Source organism: Coptis chinensis, chromosome 6 (genome assembly GCF_015680905.1).
Source record: "Coptis chinensis isolate HL-2020 chromosome 6, ASM1568090v1, whole genome shotgun sequence".
NCBI classification, from domain to species: Eukaryota; Viridiplantae; Streptophyta; class Magnoliopsida; order Ranunculales; family Ranunculaceae; genus Coptis; species Coptis chinensis.
Window position 1 is genome coordinate 1,674,638 of NC_141461.1, and position 20,842 is coordinate 1,695,479.

The 20,842-nt window shown below is 35.0% G+C and overlaps 3 protein-coding genes across 6 annotated transcripts; 2 read left to right on the forward strand and 1 right to left on the reverse strand.

Moving 5' to 3' along the window:
* The first annotated feature begins 6,152 nt into the window (after positions 1-6,152).
* On the forward strand, positions 6,153-9,472 carry LOC147490597 (putative mannitol dehydrogenase). The gene is given in 6 exon segments (XM_086565245.1): positions 6,153-6,266; positions 6,269-6,290; positions 7,272-7,385; positions 8,114-8,627; positions 8,712-8,865; positions 9,087-9,472. Coding segments are annotated over 6 exon segments (1,089 nt in total). The 5' UTR covers positions 6,153-6,193; the 3' UTR covers positions 9,299-9,472.
* Positions 9,473-10,935: 1,463 nt separating this feature from the next.
* On the forward strand, positions 10,936-19,452 carry UGT80B1 (UDP-Glycosyltransferase superfamily protein). Of its 4 annotated transcripts, none has more exons than XM_086566435.1 (14): positions 10,936-11,371; positions 11,492-11,604; positions 12,208-12,450; positions 13,408-13,519; positions 14,076-14,246; positions 14,825-14,888; positions 15,523-15,580; positions 15,673-15,850; positions 16,558-16,688; positions 17,062-17,164; positions 17,380-17,456; positions 17,713-17,760; positions 17,865-18,014; positions 18,483-19,044. In XM_086566435.1, exons 1-14 carry the CDS (start codon positions 11,317-11,319, stop codon positions 18,537-18,539), a joined length of 1,560 nt encoding a protein of 519 aa, XP_086422561.1. In that variant the 5' UTR covers positions 10,936-11,316; the 3' UTR covers positions 18,540-19,044. The 4 variants fall into 4 exon arrangements, with proteins under 4 accessions (XP_086422561.1, XP_086422560.1, XP_086422562.1 ...); XM_086566434.1 differs by lacking the exon at positions 18,483-19,044 and adding an exon at positions 19,057-19,452 and having other exon boundaries at positions 10,947-11,371; XM_086566436.1 differs by lacking the exons at positions 10,936-11,371; positions 11,492-11,604; positions 12,208-12,450; positions 18,483-19,044 and adding exons at positions 13,044-13,150; positions 19,057-19,452.
* Positions 19,453-19,917: 465 nt separating this feature from the next.
* Positions 19,918-20,770, reverse strand: LOC147490599 (F-box protein At5g49610-like). The gene is made up of 2 exons (XM_086565392.1): positions 20,607-20,770; positions 19,918-20,470 (listed from the first exon to the last, which is right to left on the reverse strand). The coding sequence occupies exons 1-2, from the start codon at positions 20,768-20,770 to the stop codon at positions 19,918-19,920; spliced, it is 717 nt and encodes a 238-aa protein (XP_086421518.1).
* Between the last annotated feature and the right edge of the window lie 72 nt (positions 20,771-20,842).

Here is a 20,842-nt window from a genome sequence, read left to right on the forward strand (position 1 = left end):
AAAAAAAAGGGAAAGAGATGAGATGAAACCAACCAAGTTGGTTTTTGTCCGCATAACCCCCCTTTCTCCCAAAATGTTCGCTCGCTCACGAATTATATCAAAAATATCAATAATATGTTGACCAAAATCAACATTATTTAGTCACAGTCAACAATATCGGTCACAGTCAACAATTTATATCAGATATATCAGTCGATATATATTATTATATCGAAATTTTGATATATATCAAAAAATATATATATTCAATATTTGGTGGATATATATCAAATATATCAATATCGGTATACCCAAAAACGATATAATTGGCGATTTTTGTTCCTTGCCCTCGAGACTCGAGTGGGTAATCCTACTGCACAAGGTTCCTGTTTGTTGCTTCTAAACCTGACTGAGTCAATCACAGATGAGTTAGATCCGAATCATCTTAGTGCAAAGGAAAGTGTTTTGGTGGGCCATGTGATAATATCAACCATGTCAAAGTTTGGTGGACTGTTACGATTTGAAGTGGAGTGTTGAATGTGGCATTGTACATTAAAGTAAGTTTGAGGAGTTCTCTGGCAAAAGAGCATAATAATAATGGTTATTTCCTATATATTTTTATACACCCTATATAGGGGTGATAATTTGGCCCTCGTGCCTTCAACCCGGCCCGACCCGGCTTTCAAAAATGCGCGTCAAAACCCTCAAAAGTTGGCCCTCACAGATTTGAGTTCATGCTTTATTAGGGGGGCGAAATTGGGTCTAGGTTCGGAGCGTAGGCGTCCCCAAGATTTGGCCTTCCAAGCCCCTCCTTGGCCCTCGATTATTTTTTTTCGATAAGATATATTTTATTTTTTTACATTATATATGTAAGGTACCACAATTATCCCTATTTGAACTAAATATTTTCACTACAAATAATGTTTAATAATAGTAGTTTACCACATATCATATGAGGTATTTTGTAATTTGAGTAAAATAGTTCAAAATAAAAAAAAAAATGAATTATGATTATTTTGTGTAAACCCAAAATAGAGGTGATAATTTATGTATTATACTATATATTTGTGTAAACCCTAAAAAAACCATATTTTTCTTGTTATTTTACATTATATTTATGTATTATACTATAATTATCTAAATTGTATAAAAATTTATTAAATTAGTTTTCAATAGGGGATAAATTATAACATAATATAATATATGCACTTTTGTAATTGATTTAATGATATGTATATAAGTCATACATAAAGCAAATCCAACCTAACAACATAGTTAAGTATTAAAAATGTAGATATTTTAAGAATATCATCTCTTCCACCATCTATATCTATTTTTTTCTAAAGATATAAGAATTAGTTTTGTATACTTATATACATATCATTAAATCAATTACAAAAAATAAAAATAAAAATACAAAAAAAAATTACAAAAAAAATAGTAAACTAGTGAAGTATAATTAGATTAGGCCCTGGGCTCATTCATTGGCCCTAAAAATGATAGGGGGTTAAGGGCTTGAGTTTTCATGCTTGACCCCTACTCGACCCGCCCTCAATATCAAATAGGGCGGGGGCTGACCCGCCCTCAATCATGAGGGCTTTTTAGGATTTGAGGTAGGGGCTAGCTGCCCCGCCCTTTTATCACCCCTAACCCTACACATGCGCGATAGTCTCCGGCAGCAAGTTGGCACGAGTTTCCCTATTTCACAACAGCAAATTGTTGTGAGTTCTAACATTCAACGACAATGGGTTATCTTGAGTTTCCACATCCCACTGTAGAGCTTGACCACGAAGCATTTTTTTTTTTTTTTTTTTTTTTTAATCTTAAATTTTGAACACTTACAACATTTGGATACTGTAATATCCCAAAACTCACGGCAAGCAAATGTTGGGATGTCTCCAAAACTGTCCTGAGTATATAAAGACTGCGAAAGTTTGTTGCCGTGAAAATAGAAGAATGTAGGAACTTATATAATTAATGGAGTAATGTCAATGCTTGAGAATTTGTCAAAAGGGTGCCAATCTAATTAGTTGGGATGTAAATACCTTTAGCGAATTATGGATAAGATGAGTGAAAATTAAGTAGGAGCTTTAAAGACTACCGACAACAATTGCAATGACACCTTTGCTTAGATCCGCTTTAAATCTTTATTGAAGGAGTCTTCTTTGCTTTTCTACTATTTTATATTTTGAGCTTCAACTCTAATGTCGAATTGTCAGCTATCAAAAATTTTATACATTTTCAATCTCATCATATAGTTCTGAATTTCCGAGGAGAGTACTAATTGTCCACAACTAACATTTTGAATTTGATTAATGGAAAAGTGTCAATGCTTGAGAATTTGTCAAAGGGGTGCCAATCTAGTTGGGATGTAAATACCTTTAGCGAATTATGGATAAGACGAGTGAAAATTAAGTAGGAGCTTTAAGGACTACCGACAACAATTGCAATGACACCTTTGCTTAGATCCGCTTTAAATATTTCTAGCTTGAATGAATCTTCTTTGCTTTTCTACTATTTTATATTTTGAGCTTCAACTCTGATGTCGAATTGTCAGCTATCAAAATTTTTATACATTTTCAATCTCATCATATAGTTCTGAATTTCCGAGGAGAGTACTAATTGTCCACAACTAACATTTTGAATTTGGTTTTTCAACCATGGGCTTTAAGCCTTCAACTAAGTCACGGTACCATTGCCTACAATTTGTGTCATGTTACTCACTAACTCACACGTAAACCATTGCCTACATTGTCGATGTAGTATTGTTGTTTTGGACATTTTACTTGGACTGTTGTATGTAAGGGTGTCGATGGGTGCCCATTTAATCGGAATCGGAACCGAAACCAAAATCGTAAAAAAAAAATCATGGTTCCAGTTTTTATTCTTAGGAACTATTTAAAAATGGGTACTAAAAAAACCGGACCATATAGAATCGGAACCATATTTTTAATATAAAAAATATCAAAATAAATAATATAAAAACTCAAAACATTCATTTATATATTACTAAATTTTATTTATTAATGTAATATGTAGGGGTGTTCATAGGTCGGTTCTTACCGATTTCGGTTCTGGGTCTATTTTTAGCGGTTTCTATTGGGTTTGGTTCTTTCGGGTTTTTTCTTATATTTTGAAAACCCGGATCCATACCCATTAATTAAGTCGGTTCCGGTTCCGGTTTCAGTTCCTTTTCGGGTTATACATTTTTATTGCTAAAATTATTTTTTTTAGTTATATAACCGATATAAAAGTTGGTTTACGACGACTATAACACTTGTCATCGATATTTTTGTCCTCTCATAAGAAGTAATGGTCCTAAATTCAATAATAATATGTGAAAGTTATCTAAAAAATTTAAATACATTCTCATACATTATATGTATATGTATATTTTAAATCGAACATATGTATATTATACTATACGTAATGCGTTATATATAGAATAAATACCACATGTACTACAATTGTTAGTTAGCATTACACGTATTCGTTATTTAATATATATACATGTAATATATCAAGCACTTACACATTCATGCATTAGTTAATATAGACAGTGCATAAGTTAATTCATAGTATACGACTATACGTATAGACGTAGACACGTAAACATTATTATTAATATTTATAATACACATATTTAATGTAATATTATAAAAGATACATTTAATAACACACATTCACTATTATGCTAAATGTTATATATATTTAGTATAATTTTACACCTAACAAATATATACTATATATAATATTATATATAATAATAATGTTTGGGTTTGTTTTTATTTAGTGTAATATAATACTAAATTCTATATATCAAAATCAAACTAATCGGTTCTCGGGTTTGGTTCGGGTACCCATCGATCTGTTACTATTCAGTTTTAACGGTTTTGGTTCTTTATCATGTCGGTTCTTGAAGACCCACTTTAAATGGGTCTAACATTTTAGGATCTAGACCCGCTATAAATAGTTCCAATTCCGGTTCCGGTTCGGGTAATTGGGTACCCATGCACACCCCTAACAATATGTAGTTTTCATATTATTTAATGTTATAAATAATATAGTCGCGATAAAAACATATCAGTCTATTGCTAATACAACACACTCTAAAACTGAACTGCAAGATCTGTTTGAGATATCCACTCCATGGGGGCCACCACCTTCTCTCACTTGGCGAAAAGATATGCCACCCAAAGTACTCTCATCACCTTTTTGACTCGACAAAAAATATAATAACAATAATAATAGCTAAACAGCAAACAAACATTATAATAAAATAATTCTCAAAAGTGAAAAATAATAAACCCTAATAAGCGTACAAAATCTCAATGAAGTATCCTTTGACGAAAACGAATAAATGGAGTTGAATTAATTTGGAAAAGCCATAGAGCTTTGCCCAAAACTCATCCAAAGCTACACCGTTTAATATAATATTTCCCAAATAACACGAATAACCTGTTTTGAAACCGCCGAACTCAAGGTCTTGAGTGTCGGAAGTTCAAATACCTGGATTTGAATACCCATTTGAATGAAATCCATAAATCACAACACCATAATCCGATTGCCCAGAAGAAAAATACTGCTTTGATCAATCTAAACTAGTGCTTAATACCCAAAATGAAAAAGAGGAAAAAATAATCAACTACTAATTGGAAGATTTCAAATTCGATCTAACATGCAACTATATTTAAGTAGAAAATTATAACAATCTAGTTAAGAATCACAAAACTGATCATAGATAAAAATAGATAAAACGGTGAAAAATGTAAAGAGAGTGCTCAGTTGTTCGAGATGCATGTTTATCTTTGTATTTTTCATTATTAGTTTATTTAATTATTATTATGTATTTATCGAGTCAAAGAGGTGACGAAAACACTTGGGGTGCATATCTTTTCACCAAGTGACAAAAGGTGGTGTCCCCATAGAGTTGATATCTCAAACAAATATTGCCGTTCAATTTTAGAGTGTGTTGTATTAACAATAGATCGATTTGTTGATATCACGACTCTAAATAATATAAAAATAAAGCTTACAACCTTAAATATGATCTTGGATACACCCATAAAACCACTCCTATACCCCATAACTAACAAAAGTTTTTGTCATGCCCCAATAACCGCTTGAATCAAATAATATATCCCAAATTCATTTGGAGTATTTCAAAAAAAAAAAAAAAACAAACAACAACAACACACGACCTTGTAATCTTGCACTTCAGAATTCAAAATAATTAGTTGTTGATTTGTAATCATGCTTATTGGTGAGAGAAATGTTGTTAGAGAGCGAGGTAAATTATTGGAGAAAATTCAATAATATTTTTTATTTTTTTTAAAAGAAAGAAGAATAAATAAATGACTTGTTTTGTCTTGGGCACGCTTAATAAAAAAAATGGTAATTTAGGAACGTAAATATGTCTTAAATAATTTTATTTATTTATTTTAAAGTTGGGGGTACGTGAGTGTTTTTATGAGTGTGTCCAAAATCACCCTAAATATATTATTATATTTAATTTATTATTGAATGACATAATTATTTATATAAATATTTAAAAAAACAACTCGTTCGTGCCGTATTTTTGTGTTGTTAGTACACATTTGTTAATAAAATCAATAAAAAATGTGTGTAAGTAGTGAATATTAAAAAAACTGAACCGGAAATACCCACTATGAAATGGTTTCACAATTTTAAAAACCGCAAAAAATCAAAACCAGAACCGAAACCGTAAAATTAAATAGCTCTTAGTTCTTACAACACTAAAAACCGGACCAGAACTGAACTGTTTTTCTTACTACACTAAGAACCAGACCAGAACCAGACCTTTGACACCCCTAGTTGTAGTAAAAGTCGTAAAACGTTGATAGGCGAATTTATCGGAGCAAGTAGCAACAACCAATATATGGCACAAAACGATTAAAATAGCTTTTGAACATCACATGTTTCAAGTGGTTGGATTGGTCCATGGGTGAACGGTGTGGCTGTAAAAATGTACGCAAGTATAGCTAATAAGTTTCCACATCCGCAACCTTGGTTTACGGAGAGTAGTTTTTAATGATTCCTACTTCTTCTGCCAGGCATTCAATTGCATGGCATTCAACCACCCACTCTTCTGCTCTCTTTTATAATCGAGAAGTGATCACAGATTCCTCAAGTGAGTTACATTTCTATATATATCTATATATCTTCAACCCAAAAGAAACTAAAAATAATAATAATGTCGAAATCTCCAGAACAAGAACACCCTGTGAAGGCATTTGGATGGGCTGCAAAAGATAACTCTGGTGTCCTTTCCCCTTCCATTTCTCTAGAAGGTCTAAATACTTCTTTCTCTTTGGTTGTTTGTTTGTTTGTGCTTTAGATTCTGTTTACATTTTGTCACGTTGTTTTTGTGTATTATTTTATTATTAATTTACGTAATTATATGATTTATATCATTAAACATTATCAACGTGGGATTTTCTTAATGCTCTAGCTACCCGAGGATATTTTCATAGGGATGAGAGTATAGGGACTGTTGGATGTGTGATCCAATAGTCTGAAAATCAAGAACAAAAAAGATGAGAGAGAAGATGAGAGGATGTTATATTTCTAAACTGTTGGATCACACATCCAATGGTCGCTATTGTTAGCATAGTTTGGAATTTCGGAATTTTTGGAATTTCGACAAATTCAAAAACCGAAATTCATTAAATTTCAATGTGGGATTTTCTTAAAGATGGCAGAAATAAATTGTATTGTTAGTAGACACACTGGAATTGTTTGGTACAAATGATTGTTAGAAACCTGTGAGGCTGTGACCATGCCTGGATCAACATTTGAGAGTCATGAAACACTACCATGTGTCCAACTTTTTACTTATGATTTATTTTGGGTTAAGAGTTAACCCCTACTAGAGATGAGCCAATTAGGATATGTTCCCGTTGGATGGGAAATTAGGATCTCTCTCTAAAAATACACAATTTTTTTTTTTTGGGGAAACTCTAATTTGCCAGAGAGGAAATCTACTTGGCTCATGTGTTAATACTAGTTAACCCTTTATTTTTCTCAAAAACGAAAATGTCAAAGAGAATCAACATTACCGGATTTAATGGACATTAATTAGTGTATATGTTTTTTAATTGATAAATCTAGTAGGTGAGAACTGTGAGATTACTAATAATCCAGTTAATGGCGAGGGGCAAATGTGCAAGCTCAACTAATAAAAGTCAAACCATATCTACCAATATGTCGTATTTACACTTTTGTAATAGTCCTATGAAATCTTGTGATCATACTGTATTTGTTACTTACAGGGAAAATGGTGAGGAAGATGTGACAATAAAAATACTTTTCTGCGGGATTTGCCACTCTGATCTTCATACCATTAAAAATGAATGGGGAAATGCCCAGTATCCAATTGTTCCAGGGTAAGGCTATCTTTTCTCAAATCATTCCTGAGAAGTCAACGTTATTTGTTCATACCAAGTACATATGTAAGTCCACTTGATATTTGTTCCACGGGTTTACTTGTAAATTAGCATCCACTTTGGTAAAATGAAGAAACCTTGTGTTTAGGAATCTAGATTGACAACAATATATGTAACAAAACGAGGACTCTTGTCATACCTGGTGAACTTTATGTTGGAGCAAGAACATAATTAGTAGTTGTGTGGCAAATATATCAGTGTGCTTTTGTACTAAATCAATATATAAAAAGATGCTAGATGGTTTTAACGAACGGGTTATGGTATCCTATTTGAAAAAAAATGCAGTATCGGTGTTTTTCAAATTTTATTATGACAATAATTTTTTGTCATTCTAAAAAATAATATTTAGTGAATATAAAGTCGTGAAAATTTTTAAATTATTTTTTATTTTCAATAAAGTGAGAGAGTTTTTTATTTGAATAATTTTGTTCACAGTTCCTAAAGATCTGGTATAGTTTGCAGTAGCTAGTTTTATTGCAATTGTCATTCTTTAGTAAGTCGTGTAAATTATTTTTATTTTTATTTCTTTATTTGTTTTGTTCCCTCTCTGTGTATTTCCTCAACAACGGCACAGAATTTATCAGGATTTCCACTTGTGAATGATTGCTTTGTCTCAAATTGTTCAAAGTAGGGATGTACACGTATTTACTTTGTTTTTCTCTCTACAGTCATGAAATCGCAGGTACTGTGACCAGTGTGGGCAATGGGGTGACAAAATTCAAGGTTGGTGACAATGTTGGTGTTGGTGTCCAAGTGAGCTCTTGCAGAAATTGTGACAACTGCAAACAAGACGAGGAAAGCTACTGCCCTAAGATGATACTTACCTATAACTCCACCTATTATGATGGCACCCGGACCTATGGTGGATATTCAGACTCAGTGGTGGTGGACCAGAACTATGTCCTCCGTTTTCCCGATAACCTGCCTCTTGATGCAGGTGCACCACTATTGTGTGCAGGGATTACAGTGTACAGCCCAATGAAATATTATGGAATGACAGAACCTGGCAAGGTTTTGGGTGTGGTTGGACTTGGTGGACTTGGTCACGTTGCTGTAAAGTTGGGCAAGGCCTTTGGTCTGAAAGTTGTTGTTATTAGTACCTCTCCTAAGAAAGAGAAGGAAGCAATTGAAAGACTAGGCGCTGACGCTTTCCTTGTTAGTCGGGATCCAGAACAAATGAAGGTAAAAAACTAGTAAGCTCAAATGCTTAAAACAACATTGATACAGATTACACTAATCATAAACTTTCCTGCTTCTGCACTGTAGGCGGCTATAGGTAGTATGAACTACATTATTGACACAGTGTCTGCGGTTCATCCCTTGGCTCCACTTCTCAGTCTTTTGAAGACAAACGGGAAGCTAGCTTCAGTAGGGTTGCCAGAAAAGCCCTTGCAGCTACCAATGTTTGCATTGACTATGGGTAGGTTGAAATTATGATATATTGATCGTAGTTAATTACTTGATTGAAAGTTCACGTTATTGTAACATCCACTCTCTTCTGCACACCATTTTCATTGCCCCATTGCGCACAATTCATGAGGAAATATGGCAGTAGTTCTTAGCTTCTGCACCATAAACAACACCCACAAAATCAGTTTTAAGAGCATTTCGTAATAGACTTTTCTTTTGTTTGTGTTATAGGTAGGAAGCTAGTTGGAGGAAGCAACTTTGGAGGGATAAAAGAAACCCAGGAAATGTTGGACTTCTGCGCAAAACACAGCATTACAGCTGACATTGAGCTGATAAAGTTTGACTACCTCAACACAGCTATCGAACGACTTTCAAAAGCTGATGTCCATTACCGATTTGTGATTGACGTTGCCAATTCTTTAGGCACTGCTACCAAACTATGAGTTGCCTCATCTGTGGTCCGGCTGAACCAAGTAGAAGCGTCTTGCTGTTGTGGTGCTACTTAAGCTGCTGGTACTTGTTTTTACCATTCATGTAATATGTAGACCAGTCATGACCTGATCAGAATGTTGAATATTTCTATAATGGGCTATAATAAACATCTAGTACTTCAGTTATATCTTTTGTTTAGTAGTGCTCTTTTCATGTCCATCACTGCTGTAAACCTTTAGTTCATGTTTTTTAGGTAATTTAAGGAAAACAAATATCCCTCCAGTTTTTATTGATCCCTGAGGATGCTTTGGGTTCCTAAACAGCTAAACTGTTCCTCAAATGCCCACTTTTCTCTCATGGTGCCTTTTCACTGAACTCTGTGTTGCAACTAGCAACTCACAACAACTTTCCCCCCAGTGTGTACATCCATAATACATTCCCTTGGCAAGTTGGCAACTATAAAAACTTGTACCTAACGTACCTAACTTCCCTTAAAAATGAAAGAAAAGAAAGTTGCAGTTCATAAAGTTCCAGAGGGTTGCCACCATACCATACGTCCATACACCCTGTATAGGTGATCTCATCATTACCACTTTTGTATTCATAAAACAATGTACGCAATGTATTTTGGCAATGTTTAGCTTGCAATTCACATCAGATATAACTATATATGCCTCGACATGCCTTGTTTTTGAGAGACTAGAATGTAGAATAAGCTGATTCAGTATACGTCTCCTTTTACCCCACCAAATTTTCGCCAATGTGGTCTGTGGCGTGTTGAATAGTGGACGGACGGCCTGCAGTATGCTGGAATGGATCAACTAATTAAGGGTGGAATTTGAGCTAAACGAGCCGAGTTTTACCATGCTCAAGCTCAGCTCGTTAATTACATGAGCTTTCAATTGAGCTCTAGCTCGGCTTATATAGTTAAACGAGCAAGTTCGAGCCGAGCTTAAATGAGCCAAGTCCGAGTGACTCGGTCATTTTACACTACAAATTAGGGCTGTCAATGGGCCGGGACAAGTCCCGAAGCCCGATTGAATCCGAACCGATAAGATAAGATAAGGAATTAGACTTTAAATTTAGCCCGATAAGATTATTAGCCAAGTCTGGACATACCTATATCCGATCCGATAATAGCCCGCCCAAAATTTATAATAGTTTATGTGTTTTATATTTAATATTATTAATATATATATTATATTTACTGAAAGTTGACATAGAAAATTGGAAGCCATATTGGTTAGTATTGTATTTGCCACACAAGAGTTGTGGACAAAAATAATAGTTTTCATGTATTGCTAACGGATCTAGGCTTGACCCGAATCCGAACTTGCCCAATAAGACCTAGGCTGGGTTTAAACTCAAAATATCAAATATGATTTGGACCGGGCCTGGACTTAAGTGTGTCCTATTCAGGTCCGACCCGTTGACAGGCCTACTACAAATATACTATTTGAGTTAAACCAACCGAGTTTCATCAAATTCATTTGTTACACCAACTTTAATTTGAGCTCGAGTTTGGCTCAAATTCCACCCTTACAACTAAATGAATGAATGCCAACATGTAATCCAGTTTTCGTGCCTAAAATAAAAATTTCAACAAAAATACTCTTTGTCCAGCATCTCAAAAAGTATATTCCAGATGTATACATACTCACATACCACTATACCAGTACAACATTATATGAGTTTATGACATGTCCTATTTATGATTCAGCAACTTATATATTAATAAAGTCTGTAATAATAAGAGCCGCCGTATTAGTTCCGCACTATAATACCCAAAAAAACACAAAAAAGAGTTTCAATTTAATTTTTTTCCATAACTGGAAACTTTTGAATTAGGTGATGAGCTCGAATTGGGTTGTACACGTGCGCTACTTTTGAACTGTGTTTCATTCTTGATTGACTGTTAGTTTAGACACTGACAAAAAGAGCTTGTGTCTCAAACTCTCATGCAGTCATCATGCTATATATTTTCATAGTCCATTTTTAACTGGTTTTTATTTATAGAGCAGAGCCTGAAATGGAGAGCAGTGAAGTTGCCAATTCCGTCGTCGGCACGTCGACTAGTCAAGCAGGTTCGTAACTAGTTATGAAACACTTTCTTTGTGATTTCATGTAATTAAATGTACGTACTTGTATCAAACTTATGCTGATTGTGAAACTTTTTTTTTTTTTTTTTTTTTTTTTTTGTGAAGCTTTGGAGTATTGTTATAATGCACCAGTGCACACTTGTAAAGATATGCTAGTAGAGGGGAGTGATGGTATCGTTTCCAGGTTGAAGTTGGATAAATTGTCGGATCGTGAAAAGGTAAACATCAGTGTCTGATTGTTTAGTGGTTTTCATGCTTACTTGTATTTATTTATACTAGATAACTGCTAAGCAGTGGGGGCGTGAGCGGAGGGTGGAGAAGAGAGAGGGAGAGATGGGTTTTTGGTTGGGGAGAGGGAAGGAAGGAGGGAGAGGAAGAGAGTGAGAGAGGCATAGGTGAGGACAGACATACAGAAACCTACCAAACTACCTTTTGTCCCACGTACCCCCAACCCTCCCAAAAACATTCGCTCCGCTCACTTGATTAGTTTTCTAGAGTATTTGAAAGTGTATGGTACGAGGACATACATGTGGAACTTCAAATGTACTTCCATGTGAAACATGTCCAATTTTGCAAAGCGCCCGTAATGGGGTTTTTTTTTTTTTTTTTTTTTTATCAGTATGTTTTCTGTAAAGAGTACTTACATACATTTTTTTTATATGCTTACATTTGTTATCATTTTCTTTTTGTTCTCATTTGCTATTGCGGTGTCCACTTGGTGGCCTCATACGGTTCCGCTTCCTTCATGTAAATTGTTAAGTAGAGTGTTGATCTCCTTATTTCCATCAATATTTAACTCAAACACTCATTTTGGGTCTCAGAAACAGATTATTGTGAACCTTGTTAAAATCCAGAATGATGGGACGGTGGAGGTTGATGTAGCTCAAAGTGCACCCGTTGCATCAGAATTGTTAGAAATAGATGCTGTTAATGTGACACACGAGGATACTCAAGGCACCAAAATTGAGTCAAGCAGGGCAATTCCAAGATTGAAAATAGCAATTCTAGTAGTTGGAACTAGAGGGGATGTTCAGCCTTTTTTAGCTATAGCGAAGAGACTTCAGGCATGTCACTCATGAAACTTTTCTTAAATAATTTAATCTTTCTTATTTGAGTGATTTCCTCTTGTTTTTGGTGCTAGGATATGGCTTTTAAGTAAATATAGTGCCAAAATCACAGCAATGACCTTTAAGTTAATCCTCTTTCTCCTATTCACATGACAGAATACTCATATGTTGGTTGTTCCTGTCCCAAACTTGTTCTTATAAAGAAGTACATAATACATATGGTAATTGAGGAAGTAGAGGGGGTTCCTTCTTTAGGTTCTATTGTCATTTTGTATAAATGAAATTTCATATAACCAATAGTAATTTTTTTAAAAAGGTTTCCTCAAGAATTTAGTTTTTTGACCTCAGTGTTGTCCAATCCCAATATTGGATTTGTAGTCAGGGTATCTATACTTTCAGGGAAATGTTTTTGGATCAGCACGTACCCATTTTTTTTCAAGCAATCTAGTGCTTTTGTGACATGTGAACACATACTCGCTTTCCCTCATTCTGTCATTTTTCTCGTTGTCTTCTTTGCTTGATTTTAAGAGTATGAAACCTCGATAACCAACTCTGAACCCAAGTATTTCAACTTGGTGGCAGAGTGGGTGAACCGAGCAGCAAGAGGGATCAAGAACATTGTAAGAAATCTGCTGCCATCATTGTCAGAAATTAGTGATTTCATCTCTGGTGGTTTAGCATGAAGTCGAATCACCAGGTGGAGGCATTCCTGTAATTTTCAGTTTGCTGTATTTTTTCGTTGGTTTTGGTTTATTATGAAGTCTAGTATGTATTTTGATCTGGCATCTGTGTAAACTGTTGTTTTGCTCCAATTCTGTTTGGCAGTTGCTATAGCTTTTCTAGACTGAATTTCTTGTCTTGCAGTATGCAAATCTTGTAAGGTCTTGATCACTGCATATTGCTCCTCTATCCAGTTTGTTACTGACACTGTTTTTTTATTTTTTTTGGGAGCAGGAATTTGGACATTATGTTAGATTGGCAACTCATTCTAACTTTCGCACATTTGTGAAGTCGGCTGGTATAGAATTTTACCCTCTCGGTGGCGATCCTCGAATTTTAGCAGGATGTAAGAGGTCCCTAGCATTGCACTTTTTTTTCCTCCGCTTCCAACTTTGTATTGTTCTAATTGATTTAAGACGGAAATCTAGTCAACATATCATAAACAAATGCTGAATGAACACAATAATTTCCTAGTATGATCTTTTTTTGGTAGATTTTCAAGTTTAACAAGAAGTATATAACGATCAAAGCTATAAGATAGATTATTAAAGATTAAAAGCAAAACAGGGAAAGACAATTGTGATAGGTGTCTTGACTCTTGAAGGACCATGAATAGGAGAGATACAGTTTTCATAACTTAATCTTGACACAAACCATGACCATAATTCTTCTCACGGGGACTGGTATTACAGTCTAGAGTCTAATACCATTGCCGTTGAGACATATACATTAACATATTTGGCACATCTATTTGATGGAATATGAAGGAAAAGATTTTAGCAGTGTTGTCAAGACTGATGCTTATTGAAGAAGTGAAGCTTTAATATTCTGTATCAATTGAAGTTGCTCCAGTTGTGGAAACTTCCCCTTTGTCATTTCTCAAGTCCAATTTTATATTGCAGATATGGCAAGAAATAAGGGATTTCTTCCATCTGCTCCTGGTGAAATATCTGTACAGAGAAAACAGCTGAAAACCATTATTGATTCTCTGCTTCCAGCATGCACAGAACCTGATATGGACACTGGCGCTCCTTTTAGGGCTCAGGCAATTATTGCAAACCCTCCATCATATGGTGAGTTGTGTACCTTGGAACTTATATATTACTGTATAGTTCCAAAAGTCCCTTCCCTTGCTGCATGCCCTCCTTAAAACTGCCGCCCCCAACAACAACAACACACACACACACACACACATTAATGTTGTTAAATTTCATTTTTATTGTGTTTTATTTCATTTTGAAAAAGCACTATTGTTTCTCTATTAATTAATTTACTTGTCTAGGTTTATTTAGGGTTTTGTGTTACAGGTCTTTTGATCAAATCCTTTTGAACCTCTTAGCTGGAACTCTTCCTGTCTCAAGTATGACTTCCATTTTCGGTATTAGGTTCTGACACCTACACATAGATTCACAATTTCTGATGATGCTAACTTGCTAATTGATCTGTGTTGGAATCATTCTAGATCCAAAACAGTCGTCAGAAACTGACTTTTACTGTTCTGTGCACTGCTCTTTACAATGGATATTCACACTTCGACCTCTACAAATGATTTGTTGGTGGTCCTTGCATAATTTAATTTATAGAGCAGAAGAGCATACATAAAAACATGTTATTGGTGGTCTGATTTAACCTCGTGTGCTTATAACTGTAGGGCATGCACATGTTGCCGAAGCTCTTGGTGTTCCTCTTCACATCTTCTTCACAATGCCCTGGACGTGAGTAATGATTTCAACTTCAAGCATTACAGCAATAGATTTTTTTAATTTCAATGTGTATTTTGTCAAACTTCACTTTTAGTTTAATTTTTGATATCTACAAGAGAAATCACGATATGGATTTATGCACGGCTATAAATAGTCTCTAGCATGGCAAGTTTTAAAATGTAGTCTCTTCTGAGTGAAGACCATCTGACGAGGGTCAGGAGGTTTGGTTGTAGTCACAGTTTGTTATGCTTCATTAACAGTATACTTTTTTGTCTCTATCCCAAATTTGATTTGGCATTTAACAATCACAAGGAATCCTGTGATTCTGGCCAAGTACAGTGATGAATTGATTGTTCTGATGTTGGTTTAAAAGAAAACGGTTATGCTCTAGAAGCATATCTAGTTTTTTTAAGATCTTTCCTGTTGGTCATTTAAGTATCAACTAGTTAACCTATGCAACATTTGTTCATCAAATTTCATTATGTGCCATAAAATGTTAGTGTAGTATCTCAAAACATTTGGGGTTAAAAGTGAAGAAGATGTCTGTGCTGCAGTTGTCGTTGAAATTTGCCAAAACTTGATCTCAGATTATTCGCTGGTTAATTCTCACACTTTCATAGTTCTTACATCTGTTACTAATAGGCAGGCCGACTCATGAATTTCCTCATCCTTTGGCACGCGTACCTCAGAGTGCTGGCTATCGGGTATAATTTTGGTGAACTTTTTTGTTATACTTATGTAGATCTGATCTTTGTTTCACCTCTAAATTAAATCAACTTATACATGGTGGTTTCAGCTTTCCTATCTTATTGTGGACTTGATGATATGGTGGGGCATAAGGACATTCATCAATGATTTTAGGAAAAGGAAATTGAAGCTTCCCCCTATTGCATACTTTAGTACATACCATGGGTCCATATCTCATCTTCCAACTGGGTATATGTGGAGTCCCCATCTCGTGCCAAAGCCAAGTGGTAAGGATGGTGTCCTCAAGCAGCTTTTTTCCCCTCTCATGATGATTGCTTTTTATTGCTAGACTACTTTAAACTGGTAAGACTATAGCATCGTTCCTAGTGACAGATGAGGATGAATCCCATGCTTGATACACTGAATGATTTGCAAATTTATATAGCTTCAACTGAAAAGTTTTTACATAAACTATTTCCTTCAAAAGATTCTTATGTTGGCTCTGGTGAAAATGAGAAAACTATGTTCTCAATTAGTGAAAAATTTTTTAGTCAAAAGTCAAAACTTATTCAGTTATGGAGCCTATTGCACCGTTGGCTTTAATTTTGTTCAATGTTCACCATTTTGTGTATTGTTAGTCAATCTCAGTTTTGCAAAATAAAAGGTTCTATACTGCAAATTATTCTGCACATTCTTAAGTGTAATATGGAAATTCAGGAATGAGATTTGCTAGAAGTTAATTCTCTCTACGCTAACCTAGCATTTGTAATGATTGTAACCAGTATTATGTAGCACCACTAATTGCTTGATAACCTGGATTTGTATTCACATCAAATGAGCCTGATCTAGCTCTTTATTTTCTTTTCTCTTATATCAGAGGCTTCAGTTGTTAGCTGGTATACACACTTAATTTTGACCGATTGAGACTTTTACTGTTTGATTTTTCATGTCGCTGACATTGTGAAGGGACTGAGTACCATTACGTGATGTGCAGATTGGGGTGTCACGGTAGATGTTGTTGGTTTTTGTTTCTTGAACCTTGGAGCGAAGCATCTACCAGATACGCAGTTTTTGGAATGGATTCAAGGAGGATCAATGCCTATATATATAGGGTTTGGAAGCATGGTATGTTGAATGCTTTAGCAGCCATTAGCTTTAGTTAAGTGCATCTCTCATTTCCTTGTATATGTTCATTGGTAAAGATTTTAAGTCAGTACTTGAGAGATGATTGCATTAATGGTAAACTAGAAGGTTAGCCTGGTGTTTGTGGTTGAAGTTTTCAAAAGACACTTTTCACTTAAAGGCTGAAACTCTTGTTCTCTCTTAACTTTGTTAGTGAATGTCACATTACTTGATTTTTTTATTTTATTTTATTTTATTTTATTTTTGTAAGAGCTGCTTTCTATCTGATTAAGGGTTTGAGTCAGTTAATTTGTTTGGGCCTTTGTGGTTTTGAGCCATCTTTTAAGTGAAGAAGTACCTCTTTTTTATTGTTCAGCCCCTTGAAGATGCCAAGAAGATTACACTTGTTATTTTGGAGGCCTTGAAAGATACAGGACAAAGAGGGATAATTGACCGAGGTTGGGGAGATCTAGGCATATGTAAGTATTTATCCATACTTTTCTTTTGATGTGTGTGTATTGTGTAACTAGGTACCAAGCTTTCCCACATGCGCCATGATCGTTAAATGTCCATTTTAAGCAAATCAAGTAACAACTTAGCGGCACCATATTATAGACTATTGTGCTTTTTGTTTTATCGTGCAACATGGCTCTGCTCACAATAACTACGTCTCTAACAAAAATGTGTACTGCAGTTCTAGAAGTTCCTGACAACGTTTTCCTTCTCGAAGATTGTCCTCATGACTGGTTGTTTCCTCAATGTGCAGCGGTGGTGAGTTCTGTTTTCTTCCATTGTTATGGTCGATTGTCAATTTTGAAACTTTTATGCTTTCGTAGTAAACGAGATCCACTAATCCGGCCCATTGACGCAGTCTTGCTGTTTGTTTTCTTTATTGTGAAACTGTATGTCAATGATGATTTATATGAAATGATTCAACAATGATGACATAAGGTCGATTTTACACAACTTCAACACCCCCCCCTCCGTCCTCCTAACTAGATTCTCTTCCTTTATTAAATATATGCAGGTCCATCATGGTGGTGCTGGTACAACTGCCACAGGACTTCGGGCTGGGGTAATGTTTTCTTCTTTACATCTTTACTCTCTTCTTATTTCTATAGGTCATTATTTTAATTTTTTGAGTTCCTTTCTTTTTCTGACACCCGTCTTTAATATCAGTGTCCAACTACCGTTGTACCTTTCTTTGGCGACCAATTTTTCTGGGGTGATAGAGTTCATCAAATAGGACTTGGACCTGCACCAATACCCATATATGAGCTCAATGTTGAAAATCTTTCAAATGCTATAAGATTTATGCTCCAGCCTGAGGTAAATTCACTTTATTACTCTTTGGGCGATTGATTCATGTATAGCTATTAGCTTGTAATTGACAAGTGGATGCTAGTAAGCATTTTTTTCTAAAAAATAACATTCTAATTATACTTTATTTGTTTCTTTCAAAATATAATAAGTTACTATTGCACATGGCATATTGGTGAAGAAAACAATACAAACTTTCTTCCCTTCAGTGCATGGGTAGCCATTCTGTGATAGGGGCAAGAGACGCGTGCTTAAAGTTCTGAGTGGACTTATATGGTATAGATTTATAGATTGCAGCAGTTCTGTGTGTAATGGACTTCGTCATTTAACTGTATCTTTTTTGCTGTATTACGTTTTGGTTTCTACACCAGTTCTGGACAGGCTTTGATAGAAATTTCATGATTTTCTCAATTTAAAACCGTCAAAGTTTGAAAAGGTATTGGATAACATAATGATATTACGCAATGTATGTAACAGATTTTCTATTTAGAACGACAGAGTCAGATAACTCAGGTGGGTGCACATTTAAATTGAATCACTTTTGTACTGGCTTGGAGTTTATTCTCCAAACACTTTCAAGTTATTGATGTTTCGAAGTTCAATTTCCATAAATAGAAAGTGAAAAACAAATTCTTGATTTTAGAAGAAAACCTGATTTGTTATTTTGAGAACAAAATTCAATCTTTTGTGGTTCAACAAAGGCAACATGTATTTGATCAACTTTTTCAAAAAAAAAAAAAATTCCTTGGTTCCAACTTCGAGCAGTTCATAATTTTTATCATCGGGCAGTTAGTAGTCTGATGCTCAAATTTGATGTAATGTTTACAAGGCTTGGGATTCATGTCTTCACTTAATTTTCCGAAGATTTAAAGTTCCCAGGAGGTCTCTTTGCATACCCCCAAGACCCGAGATTGGGCTAGGACGAGTTTGTATATTAAAATACATCCAAAGGAAAATGATATTATTACCCTAATTGTTGGAGTATTAACAATCACTAATGTACATATATTAGTGTTTTTTTGGTGAGAGAATGATTTGTTGGTCTTTCAAGGTCAAGGAACAAGCAAATCAATTAGCGCAGAAGATAGAGAATGAAGACGGTGTTGCAGCGGCGGTGGATGCTTTTCATCGGCATTTGCCCCAAGAGCTTCCAGTGCCTACTGCATCTACAGAAGAAGAAGACCCTCCAAACCCTTTCCAGTGGCTGTTTCAGATGATTGAGAAATGGTGTTGTCTTCCTTGTACCTAGAAATCTTCATGGTATTTGTAACATACTGTATAGATACACTGTGTCATTTTTTTTTTGCCAGCTGGTCTGGCCTCCCATAGTCCCATTCTTTTATTTATTGTTCCTTAATGTATTATGTGGTTGGTAGAGAAAACACTGCACAAAATTTGATTCACATTTTTCCTTGATAGTGTATCAACAAATAAACCCTGTGCAAAATTCCTGTACAATTTTAGCATTAGATGATTTGAATCTTTTGATTACTGTTTCTTATCTACGCTAAAGCTATCAATTCTGTTTTGCAGCATTTGTATAGCGAATGTATGTCCTGGTCGCCACACCTCTTATTACATGCATCAGGATTCATATTTTTCATGAAAATGTACGTTTTTGGATTTAGGGGTGTTTGCGAGACTATGGAATACTATTGGCAAAAATATATCATAAAAAAGGTCAACTATTTTTTTCAACATGAGACTATGGAATACTTTGACTAATTTCACATCGTGGTGATCTAACACAATTTTTTAATTTACGCTTAGACAATATATAAGTTGTGCAAGACTTACACTATATATAAAACTGCTCGTTATGAGAAAGACTGTGATCCAACATTCAAAAATGATAAAATATATTATCTAAGTATCTAACAAGTAACAACAACAAAGTTACTAAACATCAAACTCAATAGCTACTTAGAAAACAATACTCTAAGTCAGATCGAAATGGCAACATCTCATCTTGAGGGCAAATATAGTCCTTAACTGCGACTTCTGTTCGGCTATGGTTATTTAAGTTGTACCACATTGCCTTGTCGAAACCTGTTGTGAATGCAACATCTGATGTGTAGAGATCAGAAAAATTAATGCATTGGTCAGGATTATTTACGACTACTGTTTTTCTCTTGTTCCAGAATCCAGTTGCATCCAAAACCCAAAGATCAATCCATTCATCTCCTACAGAGAAGAGCGCAAGATGGCCTTCATACTTCACAAGTTCTTTTTGATTTTTCTCACCCATTACTACTACTTCTTCTGGTAGTAAAATAGTTCTCCAGTTCTCTTCATTCAGATCAAATGCAAATACGTAATCATCATTTGTGAGCCAATGAAAAGCTCCATTGGAGAAAATGGCAGAACCACACAATATCAATGTGGGATGAGGTAACTTTATGTCCTTGGATCTTCTCCATCGGTTATACTTCGAATCAAAAATTTCAATACGGAGAGTGTTGTTGCTGCATTGCAAAAACGTAGAGTGTTAGAGATGGGCTTTGTGTTGAGGGCCATGTAAGTTCCATCACTTCCATGCCACATTAAAATTTCAACTATGAAAACAAAGAATACAATCAAGATTGAGTAAAATTATCATACCAGAAGTTGGGCCTGAGACTGGAGAAACGAACAATGATGAAGCGAACAGGATTGGATACAGCCACCATCACAATTTTTTCTGTGAAGTATGATGTTTTCGGATTCGGAATTGTTCTCCATTCTTTTGTAGTAGGCTTGCATACATAGTATTGTGGAATTCGCATGTCCTGGCCACTCACACAGCATAACAATCCTTCACTTGAACTCGCTACAATATTTGGAAAACGAGTAGGTAA